We start from the raw sequence: 22,738 nt of genomic DNA, 5'->3' as shown, positions 1-22,738 counted from the left end.
CATTGTTTAACTTTTATGAAATTCTATCAATATTCTGTGAAATATATTTTACTCAATGTACTGTCCAAAGGCTTTTACTGCTAGATTATATATTCAATATTAATTGTTTACTACAAAAACATTTACTAAATTCTATGAGTACACTCATAAGATGGTATTTCAAAAATTTTGTATCCATGTTATAAAATAGTCTATTCCATATAGTGTATTTATAGTTTAAAGGGGCTATCTAACATTTAAAACAATAATTCACCCAAAAATGAAAATTTGCTGCTTTGTGCTGTTGAACATGTACTCTCTTTCAGGTCATTCAAGATGCAGATGACTTTTTTCCTTCAAGAGAATATTAATAATCCAAAACATTTTATATGACAAATATATATTTTTTTAGAAACTATGGTCCTTGGTGATTCATATAATGCAAGTCAATGGTAATCATTTTCTCCAGAGCAAGCTAACCAACAGGCTATGTTTAATCCCAGGTTTTTCATCTGTTGGTTCTGCTGCCAATTCTTCTTGAATTAAAGAAAGATATTACAGTCAGTCCATGCTTCCCTTATTCAACTCTTTGAATAAACCCTATTCTCTGTATTCTATTCATCTTTTAACCTGAGTTTTTTGTTCAAGTCACTTACAAATAATATAACATTAAATATACCACATATAAATATTAGCTATAATATTTATTATACGTGTTCATTTATGATCAGATTTGCATTTGGATAGATAAAATATGAAGAGGATAAAAGATTAGAAAAAAGTGAATGAAATTCTGATTCATTTTAACTTTGGGATTACCCACAAGTTTATGATATGTAGACTGTAAAGTGTAAACGTTGTTAGTGTAGATAGTGGCCCACAGTTTAATTGTATCTGAGTCAGGAAATGAATACAAAAAATCTACCACAAAATTATAATATTATAAATTAGATCAAATCAATTAGAAACCAAAAAAAATGGATACATGTAAATAGATGAGACAGAATGAATAGATAGACAAAATAAACTAAATAGATAACATAATTTTGCATAGTGACGCAATTACTATGTGTCCACTGGTCACATTCAAAGCAAACTGTTAGTTTGTTATGATGTTTATACTCTTCATGTGTTTCCATTAGAAGCTTTTGCTTAAGTAGAGGTCTTTGCAGTAAAGCATCTGAAGTTACAATATTCATTAATTTTCTTTTCGGCTTAGTCCCTTTATTAATCTGGGGCTGCCACAGCAGAATGAACCGCTAACGTATCCAGCACATTTTACTCAGCGGATGCCCTTCCAGCTGCAACCCATCTCTAGGAAAGGAGTTACAATACTACACTGTAAAATAGTTAATTAACAGTTTCAATATTTGGTGTTTCTGTTTATTTACGGTTGAGAATTGCATTATGGGAGCTTGATCTATGCTCGGTTGACTTTTGATGTTAAAACTTCAACTCTACAGATTATTAAAGTGACCTTTACTGAGATTTTAGTAGTAGTTTAAAATAATATAAAGTTTAAGAAATAATATGTAGAGAAATAAACTCTAATGTAAATCGACTGGCAGCTTATACCAAGGATTTTGTACCATAATATATAACCCCAGCACAGACAATATATCCCTTTAATAAAAATGTTGATAAAGTCACCTTTTCCCACTTTTTAAGGTAGAAAGAAAGAAGAAATATGAAGGTCTCATAATGCGATTCAAAAGCATAAATAAAGGGGGGGGGGGGGGGGAACCAAAAAAACATGAATCATAAAATACAGAAAAAAAGTATTTTCAGATAATTTTTTACACTGTAAAGCAGGGGATGAGAGGGGTGTTTTTCTTGTTAACTGATTGTATACCCTAGTGTTTTATCTATTTTTGCATCATTGATTCTCTGTTGAGAATTCCACAAACATACACTTATCCCAGCTATGTCCACTAAGCTTGACATAGCGGCACATTCTCATCCTGGCTCAACAAATCCACAATAAACTCGACTTTCGTGTGTTACCCCTCTGGAGTGTGACTGTTCTGTTGTGCAATGATGTATATCAAACATTAGGAATCTGGATATATGCCATGTCCTGTGATACAGCATGCTTAAGGTGTATTTATCATCAGGAACCATTCTGTTCTGCTTGTATTCTTTTGTTTTACTGCCAGAAAGAGAAGGTTACCAATGACTTACAATTACAATATAATACACCACGGACCACGGTTTCAGGTAGAAATCTTCTAAAATAGTATCCAAAAAAAAAAAAAAACAGTTAACCTACACTTAAAGGATGGCCTATAAGGGAGAGCAAATTGACTGCAGTTTCATATTAGTGTAAAGGTATGCTGTATGGTTTATGTTATGTATATGTTTACCTCAAGAGTGGATTATACTATTTTACTTATCAGGGCTTCATCAATGACTCTAGTGTCTTGTATCAGATTGTTGCTGTGGGCCCTAGTTGATCCTGCTTTGGAAAACCTGTGTCTGCATCATATTTATCTCTAACTTTTAGCAATTGATGTAGTGTATTAACTTCTAATGTGGAATCTTAATTGTGTAATTGGCATCATACATTCTTACCTGATAATTAAATTACTATATTTGATTGACTTTGGATTCTAGTAAAATCGTTTAGATCTAGAAGATTATGTAGTCTAGAGATACCACAACTTGTGTCCAGGATTATACATACAGAAGTCTTGAGAAATGACGGAACACAGAGCACAACTATGTATTGCACCTACTGATCACAGACCAGTTGTTTTGGAGCAGATATGACTGTAATTGCCTTGTAAATGTTCAAATGTACCAGATACTGAAACAACTAGTCAGATGAGAAAATTAGCCTTAAATACTCTGGATAATTATGATCAATAAAACCAGACTGGACAGATCTCCACTAAATGACAATGTTTTGTGGGAACAGAATAGAAGACTAAATAGAAGGTAAATTAATTTGAGCATTACTAGTTTCCATGTGGATGTTTGTTTTTCAGTTCCAGGGGCCTCCTTTAAAGCTGTTGGGAAATAATGTTCAACAATTGTATGAGTCACAATTTTGCAAATTTTCATTTTGTTCAGTCATGAGATTAGAGCTGGTGTAAAATCAAGTTATACTCACAAACATAATCACTTACATATGTTTATCTCCTCGATTCTGTCTTCACAAGTAACCTGGCACAGGTAATCACCAAAATCAGATTCACTGATGTTCTTCAGATGTAAGAAGATGTTTCCTCTCTCCAGCTCCTCTCTGGGCAGATCTACTTTATCCTTGTACTTCATTCCCTCTATGAAGCATCTGTTCTTGTAGAAACACACACAGTCTGTCTCCTTAAACCATCTGATCTCCAGGTCAACAGCACTGGTTGCAGTGGTCCGGTCTCTCATAATTAACACTGATTCAGCTTCAGAAAAAATCAGAAATTTATCTGTGATGGAGAAAAAAATAGAAAAATGTGCATCTACACAGAAACATCGCAACAAACAGGAAAAAATGTCTAATTACATTCTTAACCTTTATTTGGAGAAAGTATTTATTTTAATTTTATTTATTTTTATTTTGATATTTGTAAGATGAAAACAATTGTTAAACCTCTTCAGTAAAACTGCTCTATATAAAGCACACAGATTTGGAAAGTGTGTTATGCATAACCTACTATTTTTTCAAATGATTATTAAATTAAAAATATTAATGAGGTTAAATCAAATGTACATTGTCTTAACTTACTTGTACTTGTCTTAACATCCATTTTGTCCCCTAAAAAGAAACAAGACTCAACATGAATCAGCTGAATGAATTCAAACATTTATCTTACATTACAATATAACTAAAATAACTCATCTTGACTTGAAATCTACAATAGCAAAATGCCACACACAACCACACACACAAGAGAGAGAGAGAGAGAGAGAGAGAGAGAGAGAGAGAGAGAGAGAGAGAAAGAGATTCCAGGGTCATGCCGCTTGTTAGGAAACCAACATGCACGGCCGGAACTTCACATTCAATAAATTATCTTTTGACTTGATTTTATCTTCAAACCACACTACTGATTAGCCTGGTTATTTTTAACCTGTTTGCATTGTAATTTAATTATAAATATATTTTACTAGTACTGTTTAGACATAAATCACGTGATATTCACTGAAGTGCTGTGTTGCACCAAGTTTAAACCTAAAACAACTTAAAACAGGAATTAAACCTCTACTGCTGAATGAATACTAAAACGTAATGCTGTTCTTGTAAAATCCTGAAGATGTGTTTTTAAATATAATTTAGTTTAACCATTTTGTAAGGCTTAAATAGTCTTTATAATGTCAAACATCTGCTCAGATTTTGTTTTCTAGACTGTATAAGACTGTAGGACAATTCTCTTGTGCAGTGACTGTTTTGAGAATCACTGGGGAAATGACAAGATTTATGTAAAATGTGATGTGATCTCCAAATGTTGGTCTACAATCAAGATTTTCTTCAGAGAACACTGAATGGCATTTTTCTGCCATATGGACCTCGGTGTTGGAAGAATGACAGACAGTTCTAAGGAGGTGATGTTGGAGTCTTCAGTTAATAATAATAAAAAATGCATCCTGAATTCTCTGACACAATCGTGCAAACAGCTAGAGGACAGAATCATGCAGATATTAGTGTTGTCCTCTTAGCTGGCTCTGGTTTGGCAGAACCTGAAAAGCCATCCCGTGGACTCCATACTGAGCCGGGATGAGAGAGTGCAGCTGCATCGCCAGACCTTCAGTGAGGAGCTGCACATCTGCGAGCAGCTGTTTCTGCGTTACCTTCACCTGGCAGAGACTCTGCGGAGATGAGAGGTCTTTAGCGATCGTGCCAACCACAGGAGGCTGGCAGCTCAGTTGGTTGTGGACTACACCAGCCTCTTGAATATTCGTTCCATACGATGCTGGATTGTCACAGAAATCAAGGCTCAAAAAATGACTACTGAAAATGAAAGGGGTAGTGACGGAAAAAAGAAGAGCTAAGTTCTTGTGGAAAAACCTTTGCATGGACAAGGAGATGTGGTCGGTGTGGCATTTTCTCCTCAAACCATCATACGCACAGCCACAGCCAGAGTGCCTGATTGGGTTTTTCCAGAGACCCTCAAACTCAGCATGTGCCCACCAGACTACAATGACCTCTCTAAAGAGATTGATTCGGCATTGGATCTTTAGATGGATTGGAACTTGGTAAAAAAAATTGGAGATGAGCAAAGTCTATGAGGAATTATTTAAGAATATTTAAACAAAGTATTTCAACTTTGAAGAAGATCCCAGTATTGAGCCTTCCTTGAAAAATCTCACATGTCTACCAAAAGAGTAATTAACAACAAACTAATAAACCAGTCACTCAGGAGGCTCAATCCATACAACATATCCCACAGAGAGAGAATGGAGAGGAATGAGGCCTGGAGATGTGACCACATAAGCGTACAGAGTCTGGTTCCAATGGTGGAGGTGTCAACTGTCACTGGATGATTATCTGGACTACATTTCTAATCAGGACTCTGATTATCTGTAAGTGCTGTTTCACCTGTATGACAGTGATGATGATGATGATGATGATGATGAAGAGGGAGAGAGAGTTGGATGTCAAAGAGTTGGCTCAACTGCAGAAAGAGGAGAGGAGAAGAAAGCAGCAGGAAATTATTAATTCACCAAGGAGACGCAGAGTAGGAGTATGTTCCTGAATTCTGGAACATCAACACCATAAAGATGGGTGGACTGGGGAGAGAACCAGAACTGAATGAGAGAAAGTTAGAATAGGATGTGGCGGGTGAAGGTTCAGCTTCTGGTCTGCTGGATACTGAACAGTTGCAGCTCAGGCTGGAAAGGGTTTGGGATAACCTGCATCTGCCAGAAGCACAGCGACTAGACATGGCCATCAAATACAGCTCATACGAGCACAGGGATCATCTGCAGGAGGCTGTTGCTGCATGGGAGCAGGCCACTCATTTGATCCAGAAGAGGGGGCTCTGCTATCCAGGTTGGAGAATTTTGAGGATTGGTTGGAGATGTTTCTAAAAGGACAGACAGCTTTACCTGTAGGGCTTCCTACAGTCAGGAGCTTTACTCGGGAAACCATCAAAACCTACTGAAGCAACCACCGTCAGACTGTGAGAGAAGTGGGAAATTTCTGCAACACTGAACTCTAATGGCACATAATATAACCACTTAGTAGCAATTCTAGCAAATAAATCATTTTTGTATTATTATTGAGAGAGAGAGAGAGAGAGAGAGAGAGAGAGAGAGAGAGAGAGAGAGAGAGAGAGAGAGAGAGAGAGAGAGAGAGAGAGAGAGAGAGAGAGAGACCAGGGAGGAGTGATAAGTACAAAGGTGAAAAAACCTACAGTAAAATAACAAATAAAATTAATAATTTTCTCATTTATATATAAATATATATATATATATATATATATATAAAGATGTCTTTTTTCAGTTGTTGCAGTTAAACTTATGGGTTCTGTATAGTCTTTCAATTTCACTTGGCCTGTCAGCAAATATTTTGGCACAGGCTATGTGAATAGAGTGCAAAATAATATAAAATGAAATATAATAAACTATTAATCAGCAGGACCTACAGTAACTCAAAAAAAAACTCCACTGCTAACCGAATTTCAAAAAAGACCTTTGTTTGCAGGCCCATTTCACAAGATATGTAGCCTATGTTATCTGAATATAATCACACCTGATATATAAAACACAGTGTAGGTCAATTATTGACAGAAGATAGCAAGGTCTAATGTTGAAACCGAAAATAATAGTGCAAGTCATCTTAACAAGTTGTGAGCTAATTCTTTTTAGCAAAGTCCCACGATTGAGGTAAAGTTGGTTTTATAATCGCACATTCAGACTTTCTCCTAAATATGATTTCAGAAAATATATTTTTATTGCAAATTCTTTCTATTGAAATAATATAAGCAGCCAATGACTATCAACATTATTGTGTACGGTCAATTAAATAGTGCTAATGTTGTTTTGAAATCATGCTTAGGCTACCTGCGGCTTCAGACCAAATATTCAGAGTAACACGGTAAATAGAGTGAGCGTGTCAAAAGTTGTTCAAAAATTAACAAATGTTAACCAACTTAATAGTCACACGAGGTGTAATTAATAATATAAGGATTTATCTTTAAATAATGTTTATACACAAATATAAAGCAGTTTTGTGATCGTCACAATCAATTTGACCGTGCCAAATATATTTTATCGTCATCATAGCGGTTAATGAAACGCAAATAAGACAACGAAAAGAAGAAAGCTATGGCTGTTAAATTTTGTGAAAAAAAGCATTTACATAATATAATAAACTTTGCTTATCCTACCTATTTTTTTCAGATGTGCAGTCTATTAGCTGTAATATGAACAAGATTTCAGTCTGGTCTGATACTTCTTGAAGAGTCTATGGTCTGGTCTCAGTGAAAAGATTCTTTTATTTTCACTTCCTCGGCTGCAGTCACTGCACCTCTCACAGTGCTCCATCCCCACCCCCTAGGAGTCAGGACATAGTTATTTTAGAGACTATAAACCTAATATAAATAACGACAATAAAAATTATTAATTAAACAGAAGTTGTATACACTGTAAAAAAAATATCGTAAAAAAAAAGGTCAAATGACTGGCAGCTATGGCTGCCAAACAAAAACCACAATATTACGGTAAAATTTCTTTGTTGAAATAAAGTGCAAAAAATAATAAATCTAGATATTTTCATTAAAATGTTTACAAAAAAACACTGTTATTTTACAGACTTTTCCTAGATTATTATGATCAAATCCGTTCAAAAAAGTTACACACTAAGAGTTTTTCAGAGAAACACTTATTTCACAAACTTTTCCTAGATTATTATGATCGGACACCATCAATAAAGTGACTGCACTAAAATTTCAAGAGAAAAAATGAAAAAAGAATTAAAAGAATTTTATCTCTCAACCATTACAATTAATAAAATGCCAAGACATGCTCATGGTCGTAATTTAAGTTTTATTTTGGATCAAAAACGTCTGGAAAAAACAACAAGCGAGATACAACTGATTAAAATTCTCACAACTTTAAGATTACAGTTGTTGCATTTTATTGAATAGTATTTATATAAAACATGTAGAGGTTTAAGTTATATGGAATAATTCAGTTACAAATCTTAAATGTAATGGAACTGAAATGTGAAGGGGATGCTGACAAAGGAGTGCAGATCCAAATGAACTTATTACACAGAGATGGTCAGGCAAGCAACAGTCAACACAGGGGCAAACAGATGTATGCAGGGAATCCAGAGTCATGGTCAAATAACAGCCAAATGGTCAGTCCCGGCAGCAAACCACATAAACAATTAACAAACAAAGCACGGCAAAAGAAGCGAAACGCATCATAAAGCTGCGGTCACACTTGACTTTTCCTCCCATAGACTTTTATTCATACGCACGCGACTGCGTCAGACCGGAAACGCAAGGTCATGCGTCAAGTTTCGCATGTTGCTGCGGTGCAAAGTTCAAGCTTGGTGAACTCTGACCTGCGAAATCGCATCACTTGACTGCGTGAGACCAATCGAGGATGAAAACAGGACCTCTCTGGACAGAAATTTAAAACATGAAGCAATCGCTTGCTTTTTTAATGTCTAATCATCTTGTTTAATCCCGCCCCTTTTCGCAGCGCTGTACAACAGAATTTTGCGCATACAAAGCCCAGTGTGACCGTAGCTTACTGTTTACAGTAACAGTAGAACAAGACTTAGCAATTGGTGCGTGCGTCTGGTCTGCTTTTAAAGGCCATGTAATCAGTTCATAACCATCCTCCGACTGTGTGTGTGCAATCAGCGGAATCCGGAACAGGTGCATGTGATTTTATTTTTTGAACAGATTTGATCGTAATAATCTAGGAAAAGCCGGTAAAATAACTGTTTTTCTGTAAACATTTTAATGAAAATATCTGTAGATTTATTATTTTTTGCACTTTATTTCAACAAAGAAATTTTACCGTAATTTTATGGTTTTTGTTTGGCAGCCGTAGCTGCCAGTCTTTTGACCTTTTTTTAAGATTTCTTATTTTTTTTACAGAGCAAGTAATTACAATTTATTACTTTAATTTTACGTAATTTTAAATGTACTTCAAAAAAACTGGAAAAAACACTGTGTAAATAATACGGCAATTGTATTGTATAAAACAGGAAAATTGCTGTAATTTGTCATTAATTATATAGTACATAAAATAACAGTCAAGCTGTTAATTTACAAATATTGTTTGTAATTTTGACGGACTTTTGAATATAATTTAAAATAACAAAAAAAATTATACTGTAATTTCCCTGTATAAAAAACAAAAATGTCAGTAATTTGTTTTTAATGATAATGTACCGAAAATGAAAGTCAAACTGTTAATTTAGAAAGATTGTTTGTCGTTTTACTAAGTTTTGAATTTAATTTGAAATGATAAAAAAATACTGTAAAAAATTTAGATATTTTCTGTAAAATTAGTTTTTTTTTTACAGTGTACTTTGTTAAATTTTGTAGTTATTTTAGTGTAAGTTTTCATTCATGCAATTCAGTTCATTACACTTTTAGAAAGTAATAAAATATGTCAAATGCATTGAAAGCCCATTTAAAACATTTGTAAAGAACTCTTATTACTGTATAAGAGAGACGCTGTTTATGCTGACAATAAAACAAAGGCAGCGGCTATTTGCACTAAGGGCAAATTTGCACTAAGTGCAAATAGCAACAGCGGCAAGAGATGCTATTTACACTAAGTTCAAATAGCAAGAGATGCAATAATAATCGCATCTAATAATCGCAAATAGCAATAATCATATATGTCCTTTAAAAGTTATAACACAAGTTATAACACAATTTTGAAGGAGCATTACTTACCAAATTTGATGATGACTGAATAATAAACCTCATGTGTCTGACTTGTTTAACTGGCGGGTGGAAAAACAACTTCCATCATTTCTGGATTGGAAGTGTGGGACGCAACTTAAAGGATGCTGGTCCAGCATGTTTATTAAGTTGAGGCAACAAACACTGTACTTACAGACTTGTTGAGACAGTAAAAACTTACCAGGTTATGTTGAATTAACAACTTTGTTGTATCAACTTACAAAATTATGTCAAAAAATCTAAAATGCAGAATAATTTTTACAGTGCAATCACTATTTAACCAGTAAATATAATCAGATTGGTAATAAACAATGTTTTTTTATTACATGCAAACATTTAGAGTAAAGTTCCAGTGGCAGATAGAACCTATCATTACTCTTTAACATAATTAATATGACATGTAAAATTCAGTATAATTATAAAGTGTTCCACCAAAAACCACAGAAAATCTCTTAACAAAATACACACACACAAAAAAAACACATTTTGTATTGGTCCCTTTGTATTTGTATTGGTGCTGAACTAAACCATTTTTGACTGTCATGCATAAAGTTAATAATAATTTATGTATGCAGTATGCAGTTTATTGGCTTGCAAAAGCCTGTCAATTCAAGCATGCCTTAAGTCAACAAATCCAAAACTAGACAAATCTTACCAAGACACCTGGTTAAAATAATTGCAAACATCTGCAAAAGCACTTGAAACACTTGCTGAAAATAATCTATATTTGGTGATAAACTGATCTACGGGCAATCTCATCTGAAGTGAAAGTATGTTCTTTTTGAATGATGGACTGAGCAGCAGGAGTGGATTGATTCTCAGTGTCAGTCAACAAGCCGTCCTTAATGATCTCTAAACCATAAAAAGTACAGAATCTATTGTTATTGTGATGCATGTTCAGTCATTATTTCTCAAACATATTTCCAATGTTTGCAGTATAATGATACAATAAAAACAATCACCTTATTTAGAAAAAAGGAAATCTTTTTTTATCTGAAAAAGAGACGTTGATTATCAAAGCAGATCAAACTTATACAACATAGGTGTAAAAATGCCTCGTGGAGCATAGTTATTAGCAGATTTTGTTCAACTAAACTATTATTTTTATTGATTCTATTTGCCCTAAAATGTTAACTAAATAACATTACACACATTCTTTTTAAAGACAATTTCATTGATTAATATTGTAAAAAGGTAAATATTTATCAAATATATTCATAAAACATATTTCACATATCTTAGGAAACATGTATTTTTTCACATTTGAGTAAGATATGATGGGTCTTTTGAAGATTTTTGTTTTGTAAAATAAAAACAGTACATCAATTGTAATTGTAGAACAATTTAACCTACTGTCTCCTGATGTCTCCTGTTTCTTTTCCTGTAGAGATGAATGTTGATATTAAATGTGAGATTGCTAATGATTCTTTGTTTTTTTTTTACAAGAGCACATTCAGTTAAACACACATTTAGTCTTTACTCTTACAATCAACATAACTCTTCACTGGACCAAGTTTCAGATAACTGCTTAGCAGCACACAACTATCATGTAAGCAGTGTCAAAATCACTAGTTCTTTCAGTGTAATATGTAATTTGCACCATTCAAAGGCCTTAAATAACAATACAAGTTTGCTGTCCAATGAGGTCATTCACCAAATGACAGACCTCTAGTTTAACAATCCTGTAACACTTGTGCTCCACAGTATCTTCCTTAACAGAAACCATTGTTACAGACATAAAAAGTGCACCAAACTGTCCATTTTATTTGTCACTGTTTTACTGTAGTACCTCAGTAGAAGCCCTATATGTGTTTGCAACTGATTACCTAACCATTCAAAGCTAGTGTTATTTCAAATCTTCATGTCAAACTGAGATATTAGAAAGTTGTTGAATGTTCTAAAATACTTGACCTGTTAAACCTAAGGGGTTATTAGACACAGCAATTTATGTAGAAGTGAGTTTATTCTTACCCAACGCCAACTTCGCAACTGTAATCTTGGCAAGGAGCTATGTATTTTGTCTGTTTCAAATAAAGCACAATGTACCATTTTGAAGTCTGTTACTGGGAATTAGGACATGCAGAAAAATCATAATATATAACTTATTTATAGTAAATAAAAAAGCATATTTATTTAAATAACAGTGATTTTGACCTACGTTGGAATGAAGAACCAATTGTGTGTCCCTAAAAAAAAAATTGCAACATACTGTAAGCTTATAAGCTTGTATAAAGTAATGTGTTCAGTAAATTTGAAGTATCTTGTCAAATACCTGCTGTATTAACCAGTTGACAGATTTGTCAAATGCATCTGAATTCCTCTGACAGTCCAGTAACCCTGTATCCTCATAGAACAGACAGTCCACTGTGAGCAGGTTCTCCTTGTTGACACATTTGCTGCTGTTTGATATAGTTTTCTCTGGGTCAAATGTGTGATGAAGCACCACTAGAATAGTCAGCTTAGAGGCTGTTTAAGGACAAAGACAATAACATACATTTATATCACTTTAAGCTGAGAGTACCTCGAAAATTCAAATAAGGCTATAATCAAACAACCTGGAGTGTAATCAATTTTTGCCAGGGCAGCATCAATGTCAGTTCCAGCTCGAGAAACAATAGGACAAAAAATCAAAACAACGTCACTGTCTTCCACTCTTTGAGCTTCTGTCAGATCCTGAATTCGGTCTTGCAGATGGACAATGAACTTCTTGTGAATGTAATTTATCTTTCCAGCTACAATAGAGAACATGGTGCCCCCCTCTGGAAAATGAATTAAAAGCAAGTAAAACAGGAAAATACAAATGTTTACAAAAGTTAACTCAAATTACATGAACTATCTTTAAATACAATGTACTGCAAACACATACCCCACGCATAACACTAAACTTGCCACTAAACTTTAACCTTACTGTAGTGCAACACAACATGTCTTGTACAGTACACAAAAAGTTAACTGCACCAAACAAATGCCTTCTGTCACTAGTTCATAGTTAAAACACAAATCTAATTTTCCAGGATCAAACAAGAAGTTAATATGTGGGACACATAAGACTCACTTCTTTCATTTTTTGGCTTCTTTGCTTGTAATTCCTGAGATTCCTCTTCACCCTGCAGACATACAACTTGCTGTAAATTCTTTATTATGTGTTGTCAAGAAAGTAAGTAAAAATTTATTAAAAGCAACTTGAGTTTAAGATTTACCTTGTGTAATTCGTCTGGTAATTGGCTTTGTCCTTGATCTGTGAAATATTTTGAAAATATTTCTGTTAAATGAGCAGAAATGAACATAAAACAATATCTATATTTTAAAATTAAATTGATGGAATCAAATGAGATGTCCACTAATAATGTAAAATAGTTGTGGAAAGTAGAAATTAGATGTACAGTATGTGTTATGCATAAAGTAATAATGAAAAAAGCAAGTATTAATGAACTTGTTTGAGATGAGATGTCTCATGTGATGATTATTAGATTATAACTAAATAAAAAACACTAAGTGATCAAGGAACTTCCATAAAACACTGCTGCAGTAACAGAACTTTTTACAGATGAAATGTTGGGAAGTATTCGTAACCACCAAAATATTGGCAACCTAGAAAGTGTACGATAGGTTAGTTTCAGTTAATTTTGTTATTTCTGCGAAGTGGTGGGGGGTTATGAAGAGATTATGAAACCCCCAAATGTAAAATTTTGTATATACACACACATACAGAACATTGTATGATAATGCTTTAGTTTACAGCCCATAATTTACATATTAAGTAAAAAGAAAAAATGACAACATGATTTTTGTTATAATAATGTAACTATTATAGTACAGTACATATATTTTCACTAATGCAGTTTCTGTACTGTGATGAGCTCTGAAACCTGACTGAAACACTTCAAAAACATTGTTCGTCTGCAGAAAGGAACATAATTGAGCAGAAACAACTTTTTCTTTTTCTTTTCTCTTTCTTTTATTTAAGTCACTGACTAATCCAAACCATACAATACCTCCTGATCCTTAACCTATACAGCGAATAAAACAAGTATCTTTTCTGATAAATATATTTCAAAATGAGCTACCTGTTGAAATGAAAGTGACTAAGACTTTGCTTAAAACCCAAACAATCCAAACATACAAATAAAATAAAACAATACAAAACAATGCATTCTGAAAATGTATTTGTGTACAGTATTAACAGAGGAATGACACAATGAGAAAGTACTGAACTACTGAAATGTATTTAACACTTTGTATGAAATAATTTTTAGTAATGACAGTTTCAAGATGCCACTTGTATGGAGAATGGAGTCACATGCATTGCTCAGGTGTGATTTTCTTTCACATCAGAGTCTTAAAATCTTTAGTTCTTATTTTCTATTGAATTTGGGTCAGGTGATTGGCTGGGCCATTCTAACAGTTGTATGTTATTTTCTGAAACCAACAGAGTTATCTTGGCTGTGTTTGGGATCACTGTCTTGCTGAAATGTCCACCCTGGTTTCATCTTCATCATCCTGGTAATGTAGAGAGATTCCTCTACTGTAACAGAGATTTCAGCTGCTGTCTGGGCTTTCCGTGACTTTTAACATCTCCCTTTCTGCATGTGTTCAATACCTTTTCCCTGTGTCTAACTTAACTAGGTTATTATGTTAAGTTTGGTTAATTAGGCAAGTCATTGTACAACAGTGGTTTGTTCTCTTGGCATTTAAAAAATATATATTTCTTAAGGGGAATAATAATGTTCACTTCAAATAAAAATAGTTTAAATGTTTCATTCCAGTCAAACTAAAAGAAATAAGACTTTCCCCAGAAGAAAATATTATAGGAAACACTGTACAATTACTTCAGTCTGTTAAGCTGAAAAAGAATACAAATTTGACAAGAGGGCTAATCATTTTGAACTGCATGTGTGTTTATATATATTTTTCCAATAATTTTCAAAAAAAGTTTTTTTTATTCTGGTTAAAATAAAAGCAGTTTTTATTTAAAAAAAAAAGCTTTTAAGGTCAATATTATTAACCCCCATAAGCAACTTTTTTTTCTTTCGATTGGCTACAGAAAAAAACATTGTTATACAATGACTAGCCTAAGTACCCTTACTAGCTAACCTAGTTAAACCTTTAAATTGCACCACTAAATATTGGTATCCTGAAAATGTATTTATGCTATGCTATATATTACACTTACTGAACACTTATTGTGATTTTTCTGAAACTGGAAACAGGATTGTCTGCACTAGCCTGCTCCTTCAATTGTCTCTATGTATTTTGTGTACATGCACAGATTTACCCAGTATTTACTTACCTGCACAATCCAATTGATGATTGCCCAGGCTGTCTTCATTAACTGGTTGAGATGGACTGGTATCCATCGGAATTATGGTCCAACTCTCTTCTGTGCTTGTATACTCCTGTCTTGTGTCCTTTTCTTCAGGGTTGGTCTCTTTGTGCTCAACTTTTTTTCTTGTCTGCTGCACTGAAGCATTATTATCCTTTTTATCATAGTCTTTATTTTCTGAAAAAAGAATGGCGAACATTTTTTACATTATTTTTTCCAGCCCAGAAAACAATACACACAATTCCCAAAATTAAAACAAATATAGCATAGCCTAAAATGTTTAGTTCACTTCCAGAGTAAAATGTCCAAGATTTCTCTCTTTTAAAAACACATAGCAGGTTTTTTCTCCATATAGTGGATCTCCATGGTGCTCAGTGGTTTGAACTTTCAAACTGCAATCCCAGCCATTGAATAAATGTTTTGCATAGTAAAAATATATATACTGTACCTTTTAACCAAAGCTCATCTTGCATAAGCTATAGCATATGTGAATACCAACCTAGTGTTTACAAGTGTGGAGAAGAAGGAAAAAGTTGATGTACCTGTATGTGGAATATGGATGTCGATTACCACAAATTCTTAAGAGCAATAATTGTTTAAAAAAATAATCAGAATAATTTATTAATCATTCATCTTAGCATGTCTAATTCAGTTGCACAGTGTCACAGGATGTGCAAATGACATGACACTAAAAAGCAAGCATCCTCACATAAAGAAATCAGTGTAAAACAATGAAAACAGTTACAGTGTAGTTCACTTACACAATGTAAATTTCCTAATACTTACTCACCCCCTTGTCATCTCAGTTAATTTCTTTCAATTTGGAAGTTCAACCACTGAGCACTAGAAGTCCACAGTAAGGAGAAAAATCTTCCTCAATTTCCCTGAAAAATCTTAATTTCTTTAATAAAAGGTGTGTGGGATTCTAAAGAAAATCAATGATTGATAATTTAATAGATCCATTTAATGATTAAATGACTAATATACAAGCGCTGTCTCAGATGTACACATTGCTATTGGTGCATGCGTGTCCGTATGAGCAAATAGGTGACAAGGTTCAAAATGCAAAAAAGTTTTAATGCAGCTTCAAAGACCTCTAAATGATTGCAAGTGAAAAATAAGGATTTCATCTAGTGAAAAGATTTCGAATAACTGAGTGTTACCAGTGTTCTTATATGTAAATGTGAGTATTTACACATCATTGATCTTTGACGTGTAAATTTAGAAGATTACCAGATTTATTGTATTTTAATGTAATGTACTGTATGTGCATACCTGCCAACACTCCTGGGAGTTTTTCCTGGGAGTCTCCGATATTTCACACCCATCTCTCGCCACCTTCCCATTTTGTTATTTTATCTGGGAAACTCTCGTAATATGTATGGCCCAATCTAGTTACGAAAAATTACTTTTTGTCCATGTTTGTTAATTTTCCTTCAGCTTAGTTCCTTTATTCATCAGCGGCCACCACAGCGGAATGAACTGCCAACTTATCCAGCATACAATTAACACAACAGATGCCCTTCCAGCTGCAACCCAGTACTGGGAAACACCCATACACACTCATACACTATGGCCAGTTTAGTTTATTCAATTCACCTATAGCACATGTCTTTGGACTGTAGGGTAAACTGGAGCACCCGGAGAAAAACCACGCAAACACGGGGAGAACATGCAAACTCCACACAGAAATGCCAACTGACCCAGCCGGGACTTGAACCAGTGACCTTCTTGCTGTGAGGTGACACTGCTAACCACTGAGCTACACTGTGTCACCCTCACCTCACACAACTGATGAAATTTTAAAATATCAAAGCATTTTTTACCTCAATCTGGAAACCTAAGTTACAACGCAGTTGCGCTGTTGACTTTTGCACAGGTGGTAGATGTGAGATTTTGAAGATTTGAGCAGCGGTAGCAACATCTGTAGTATGTGTATGTGTGCACTTTTTGCTTCTCTATGACCACAAATAACCCAAAGATGAAATCAATAAACTAGCCAAGTTCTGTCTATAGCTACAAATATGAATAGATAAGAACAAGGAGTTTTAAGACACATCATTTTTAAATCATTTAGTCTAAAAATTTAGTCTTTCATATTCAGAAAATTACCATCACTAGACAATTTATAAAACCCACTCAGAAGACTGATGAATTGTTCAACAAATTAATGATTTAAAAAATTTACCCGAATCCCTGTCTAAAAATATATTATGACCATTGGCATTTAAAGCAGTAATTACTGACCAGGAGATCCTGGCTGTTGATTGTCCAGATTTTCTCCTGCTTCATTCTGGTCATCATCACCTTGTCTGTCTATCTGCTGCCCTTTACTTTTTTCTAGAGTAGAGAAAATTATACACACTTCCCAACATGAAAACAAGTACTCTTTGCTCCTCCATGAACACAAATAACCCAAAGATGAAAACAACAAACTAGCTAATTTCAGTTTATGGCTACAAATATGAATAGATAAGAACAAAGACTTTTAAGACATTGTTTTTGTATTATTTAGTCAAAGAATTACTCTAAATGCACTAAATGCAATCTGTCTTAATTAAACAATCCACCTCCCTTTAATTTAAGTCGTTGAATCTCTGAAAATTACCATCAATTTATAAAAGCCACTCAGAAGAAATTGTTCAACAAATGAATGCTTTAGAAATATTTTACTTGAACCCGTCTACAAATATATTATGACTATTGACCTTTAAAGCAGTAATTACTGACCAGGAGATCCTGGCTGTTGATTGTCCAGATTTTCTCCTGCTTCATTCTGGTCATCATCACCTTGTCTGTCTGTCTTCGTCCCTTTACTTTTTTCTAGAGTATAGGGAAAATTATACACACAATTCCCAATATGAAAACAAGCATATTATATCCTTAAGAGAAAATTGTTAAAAAAGTTATGTAAACTTATATTAATATTCACATATCATGAGTAATAGACATGTAGAGTATGTAGAGACATGTAATGTATTATAAAAATAATAATAATTATTATTATTATTAATCAAAAACCCTGTGTTCAAACTATATTTTCATTTATGGACTGTAATTTTCCAATGAAAATTTTATGATAATTTACTCAAACTTTTGTCATCCAAAATATTTCTTTCAATTTGGAAGTTCCTAAGAAAACATATCTTATATAAATAGGAAATTCACAGGAAATTAATTAATATCAACCTCTGCATAAACAGATGATGTTTAATAAAGTATATTGCTGTACTTTCACTTCAGAAAATTGACAGAGTGATTGGCGTGATTCCTAAATGAGCATTTTACACTAATTACACACTTATACTCAGCAATCTACAAGTTTTTGTTGAAACATATATTTTAAACTAAATTAACGAAAGATACCATTAAACATACCTTGCGTCTCTTTGGGATATATTTCTATATTCCATATTTATTCTATATAATGCAATCACTGAACTCTTGTAGTTATTTGTGTGAAAACAGAAACAGGATTGTTGGCACTAATCTGCTCCTTTAATAGTCTCTATGCATGAACTGTCCATGTAGAGATTTAACCAGTAATTACTGACCTGCACAATCCAATTCTTTATTAAACAGATTTCCTTTATCAAATGGTTGAAATGGACTGGTTTCCATTGCTGTGCTCTCACTCTGTTTTGTGCTCTCCTGTCGTTTATTCTCCTGTCGTGGGTCCTTTTCTTCAGGCTTAATCTCTTTTTGCTTAACCTTTTTTCTTGTCTGCTGCACTGAAGCATTATTGTCCTTTCTATCATAGTCTTTATATTCTGTAAAAAGAAAGACGAACATTTTTCACATTATATTTTCCGGCCCAAAAAACAATACACACAATTTCCAAAAATAAAACAAATATAGCATATCCTAAAATATTTAGTTCACTTCCAGAGTACGATGTCCAAGGTGTACATTTCTTTAATTTTATAACAAACATTGCAGGCTATTGTGCTCCACATAGTGGACCTCCATGGTGCTCAGTGGTTTTAACTTCTAAACTGTATGCAGCCTCAAATGCTTTAAATAATCCCAGCCATGGAATAAGGGCAAAAAAGTCAATGACTGATAATTTAATAGAACCATTTAATGATTCAATCACTATTATAGGAGTGCCATCTCAGATGTACTCATTGCAATTGGTGGACGCTTGTGTAAAAAGGTGACATGTTAAAGGTATAAAATGCAGCTTTAATGCTGCTTCAAAGAGCTCTACATGATAACAGCTGAAGAAAAAGTGTTTAATCTAGTGAAATATTTATCTAGAAATATCTTTTAATCATTTTAAAATAACTGATCATTACCAGTGTTCATGTTGTACTCCAGTTCATACATGTAAATGTGAATAGTGAGAAGATAACTAGATTTATTGTATTGTCCTGTAATGTTTGTGTATGTGCCCTGTAATGTAGTATGTGTTCCTTGCTCCTCCATGAACAAAATAACCCAAAAATGAGAACAATAAAGTAGCTAAATTTGGTGTATGGCTACAAATATGAATAGACAAGAACAACGACTTTTAAGCCAATAACTTTATATCATTTAGTCAAAAAATTGCTCTGGATGCAGTAAATGCAATCTGTCTTATTTTCCACCTCCCCTTAATTTGAGTCTTTGAAACTCTGAAAATTACCATCACCACACAATTGATTAAACCTACTCATAAGACTGATTAATTGTTCAGCAAATGAATGCTTTAGATCAATTTTACTTGAATCCCTGTCTAGAAATATATGAAATAAACGTATTTAAAACAGAAATGACTGACCTGGACATCCTTGCTGTTGCTTGTCCAGATGTTTTGCTGCTTCATCACCTTGTCCGTCTATCTGCAGCACTTTCTGCAGAGTAGAGAAAACTACACAGACAATTCCCAATATGAAAACAAGCATATTATATCCTTTAAAAATATGTTTAAAAATGAACTTATATTAATATTCAAGTATCATGAATAATAGACATGTAGGGTAAATATACAAGATAACCACATGTAATATATTATTATAAATAAACAAGAACCCTGTGTTCAAACTATATATTTTCATTTAAGGACTTCAATTCCCCAATGAAAATTTATTCAAAGTAATTTATTCAAAATTTTGTCATACAAAAAAGTTTTTTTTTTTTCAAAACCTTAAAATTATTTTCAGTAAAGGAAAATCCAAAAATAACATCTTGAATGACACGAGTGATAGTAAATTAGGCCATTTTCATTCTGAAAATTAACTAATTCTCTCACCTGCCAATAAAGCAGAACATGTCTTGTTTATTCTCTCATTATCTGTCCATTGTTTGTCGTTCTGTTGAAGAGAAGAACATTGTTTAACTTTTATGAAATTCTATAAATATTCTGTGAAATATATTTTACTCAATGTACTATCGAAAGGGTTTACAGCTAGATTATGAATTCAATAGTAATTGTTTATTACCAAAACATTAAACTCCACAATTACACTTGTAAGCTGAGAAAATATTATATACTATTTCTTCTATGCTAATGAATGACTACTGGGACATTCCAGTCAAAGAGGAGTCCTCACAGCTCCAATCACATCTCTGCCATTTGTTTACAGTAACCATGTGCTTTTCACCATAGACAATTAATCTGCTCGGGATCTTCTTTCATATAACTTTATCATGTTTAGTGTCATTTGACAGTTTATGACTTCAGTGTTGTAGTGATGAAATCAACAAAGACATTGATATATTTCAATATACAATCGATTTATAATTGTTGAGTCATGGCCTGAGGAGAGTATGTTAATGTACTTCTCCTCCACTTTATCTCATCAACTTTGCTTTTTAGCTGGTTTTGGGGGTAGGTACTATATTTCACTTTCAATGCTTTGCACAGCATGCCAACAACGTAACGGGCCAACACCTGACTCCTCCGCTGAGTCAGATGCTGGGTGCCTCGGAGAAATCTCTGCAGGGTTCGCCAAACGGGAAACTCAACTGACAAAGCGAGAAAGCTCATGTATCTCTGTGTTAGAGAGAAAGGCGCAGCAAGCTTCTTACAACACCTAACTGAATTTTCTCATTCACCAGGGTTTCCCAGCACACGTGAGGAAATCAGCTCCCCTCAAGCCCGCAGCTCTACAATGTCTGTTAAAGAGGCGCGCGTGCTAACGCCCAAAAAGATGCACGCTCCGAGTGGAGTGCGCTGTCACTCCTGGGGGACACGGCTCGCCCTGGCTCAGATAAGCAAGGGAGATGGCATCCACTGGTCAGTGGGTAAGTTCCAACGTCTGTTTGGATATGGCACTTCCCTTCTGCCGATTACTGTAACAGATAAAGAGCTGTTCAGAGTATCTAAAGCTCTGAGTACGGTCCGTATAATACGCAAAGCGCGAACAGGACACAGAAATAAAGGGGCTGGGTCTGCCTCCTTTGTGGGCAGCGCTTGCAGGTTCACTATGTAGTCTGAAAAGAACCCCGTAGGAACCTAGGGCACCTAGGTGGGCCGGGGTCTCAGGTAGGGTTGGGTATCATTTGGGGTTATTTCGAAACCAGTGCTAAATCGATACTTTTAAAGCAATACCAATGCCAAAACGGTGCCTGAACCGATACTTTTGAGCAACAAAATTATGGTGGATGACTCTAGAAAAATCTTTTATTTGACAAAATCTTTAAAAAAATCTTTTTAATAGAACAATATAATTAGTTATTATTTTATATATCTGAATTACATTAATATATTTCCTTTGATCATTTGTTGGTTAGCATGAATTTAAGATTTGCATTGTGAAATTACATGCTAACCTGTGAAAAGGCTGTCATCAAAATACTGAACTCCTTTTTTCTAGGGTTGGGGCTTGTGACTGTTATCAGTAATCTAATGATTTGCCTTAATCTGAATGAGACAATAAAATGATTAAGGAGTTTACATGAGAGCCCTCAAATGTGTCATTAAGTTTGACGTGTTTTTCCCTTACACGCAACTTTTGTAAAGCATCTGCTTCACGTTGCTGTGTCAGAATCCTTGCTTGTAAAATATGCTTTAGAACGCTTAGTTTAGGCAAATTTGATGAACACGATCATGCGTGTTGATCTTTCAAAAAAAATTTTTTTATTGGATTATACAAAAAGGTACACAATTTGAGATGATACAAATACAAAGAAAATGAAACAATGACAAAAATACAAAAAACAACAACAATAAAGTCAAAGGCTACGTTCACACTGCAGCCAAATGTGGCCCGAATCAGATTTTTTTGCCCACACGTGACTCAGGTAATCACAGTGTGAACAGCCCAAACCGCATAGAATCTGATCTTTTCACGTCAGATTTGTGCCACTTTCAAATGTAGCATTAAATCAGACACCGATCTGATGTTTTGCAATGTGACCGCAGTGTGAACGGTTATGTTGGATTTCATGTGACTTTTACATAATCTTCGAGCGACATGCGTCTTCATTCTGTGCTGCAAACATCATCTACACCTAAGCAGCATAGTGGAATAGCACACATGGCAATTACTTTACCACAGAAAGTTGGTTGTTCATTTTGACAAAGATTTTGGAGGCAAAACTGGTGCTTGTTAACGATTGAGGCACGGGTTGACTGCGAAGG

The 22,738-nt window shown here is 34.1% G+C and overlaps 2 protein-coding genes across 3 annotated transcripts in view; both read right to left on the bottom strand.

Annotated features, from left to right (window-relative positions):
- The window catches only part of rpl36a (ribosomal protein L36A), a 168,102-nt gene that overhangs the window by 88,130 nt on the left and 57,234 nt on the right, over positions 1-22,738 (bottom strand). The gene's annotated exons all lie outside the window — the stretch shown is intronic.
- si:dkey-27p18.3 (uncharacterized) overlaps positions 1-22,738 on the bottom strand; it is a 51,689-nt gene that overhangs the window by 15,197 nt on the left and 13,754 nt on the right. The window contains exons 5-19 of one of the 2 annotated variants that reach the window (XM_056457620.1): positions 20,405-20,465; positions 19,934-20,023; positions 18,726-18,941; positions 17,902-17,994; positions 17,419-17,511; positions 15,139-15,348; positions 13,049-13,086; positions 12,904-12,955; positions 12,404-12,607; positions 12,121-12,314; positions 12,007-12,034; positions 11,820-11,869; positions 11,202-11,229; positions 10,811-10,841; positions 10,147-10,700 (exon numbers count right to left, since the gene is read on the bottom strand). In XM_056457620.1, the coding sequence (XP_056313595.1) occupies positions 10,816-10,841; positions 11,202-11,229; positions 11,820-11,869; positions 12,007-12,034; positions 12,121-12,314; positions 12,404-12,607; positions 12,904-12,955; positions 13,049-13,086; positions 15,139-15,348; positions 17,419-17,511; positions 17,902-17,994; positions 18,726-18,941; positions 19,934-20,023; positions 20,405-20,465 (1,383 nt within the window). In that variant the 3' untranslated portion in view covers positions 10,147-10,700; positions 10,811-10,815. Of the gene's footprint in view, positions 1-10,146; positions 10,701-10,810; positions 10,842-11,201; positions 11,230-11,819; positions 11,870-12,006; positions 12,035-12,120; positions 12,315-12,403; positions 12,608-12,903; positions 12,956-13,048; positions 13,087-15,138; positions 15,349-17,418; positions 17,512-17,901; positions 17,995-18,725; positions 18,942-19,933; positions 20,024-20,404; positions 20,466-22,738 lie in introns of those variants that run through there. The other variant, XM_056457619.1, reaches the window with a different exon arrangement.

The sequence above is a fragment of the Danio aesculapii genome, chromosome 5 (assembly GCF_903798145.1).
Source record: "Danio aesculapii chromosome 5, fDanAes4.1, whole genome shotgun sequence".
NCBI lineage: Eukaryota > Metazoa > Chordata > Actinopteri > Cypriniformes > Danionidae > Danio > Danio aesculapii.
The sequence above is the reverse complement of the archived record's forward strand: the minus strand, read 5'-3'. Positions and strand labels throughout refer to the sequence as shown.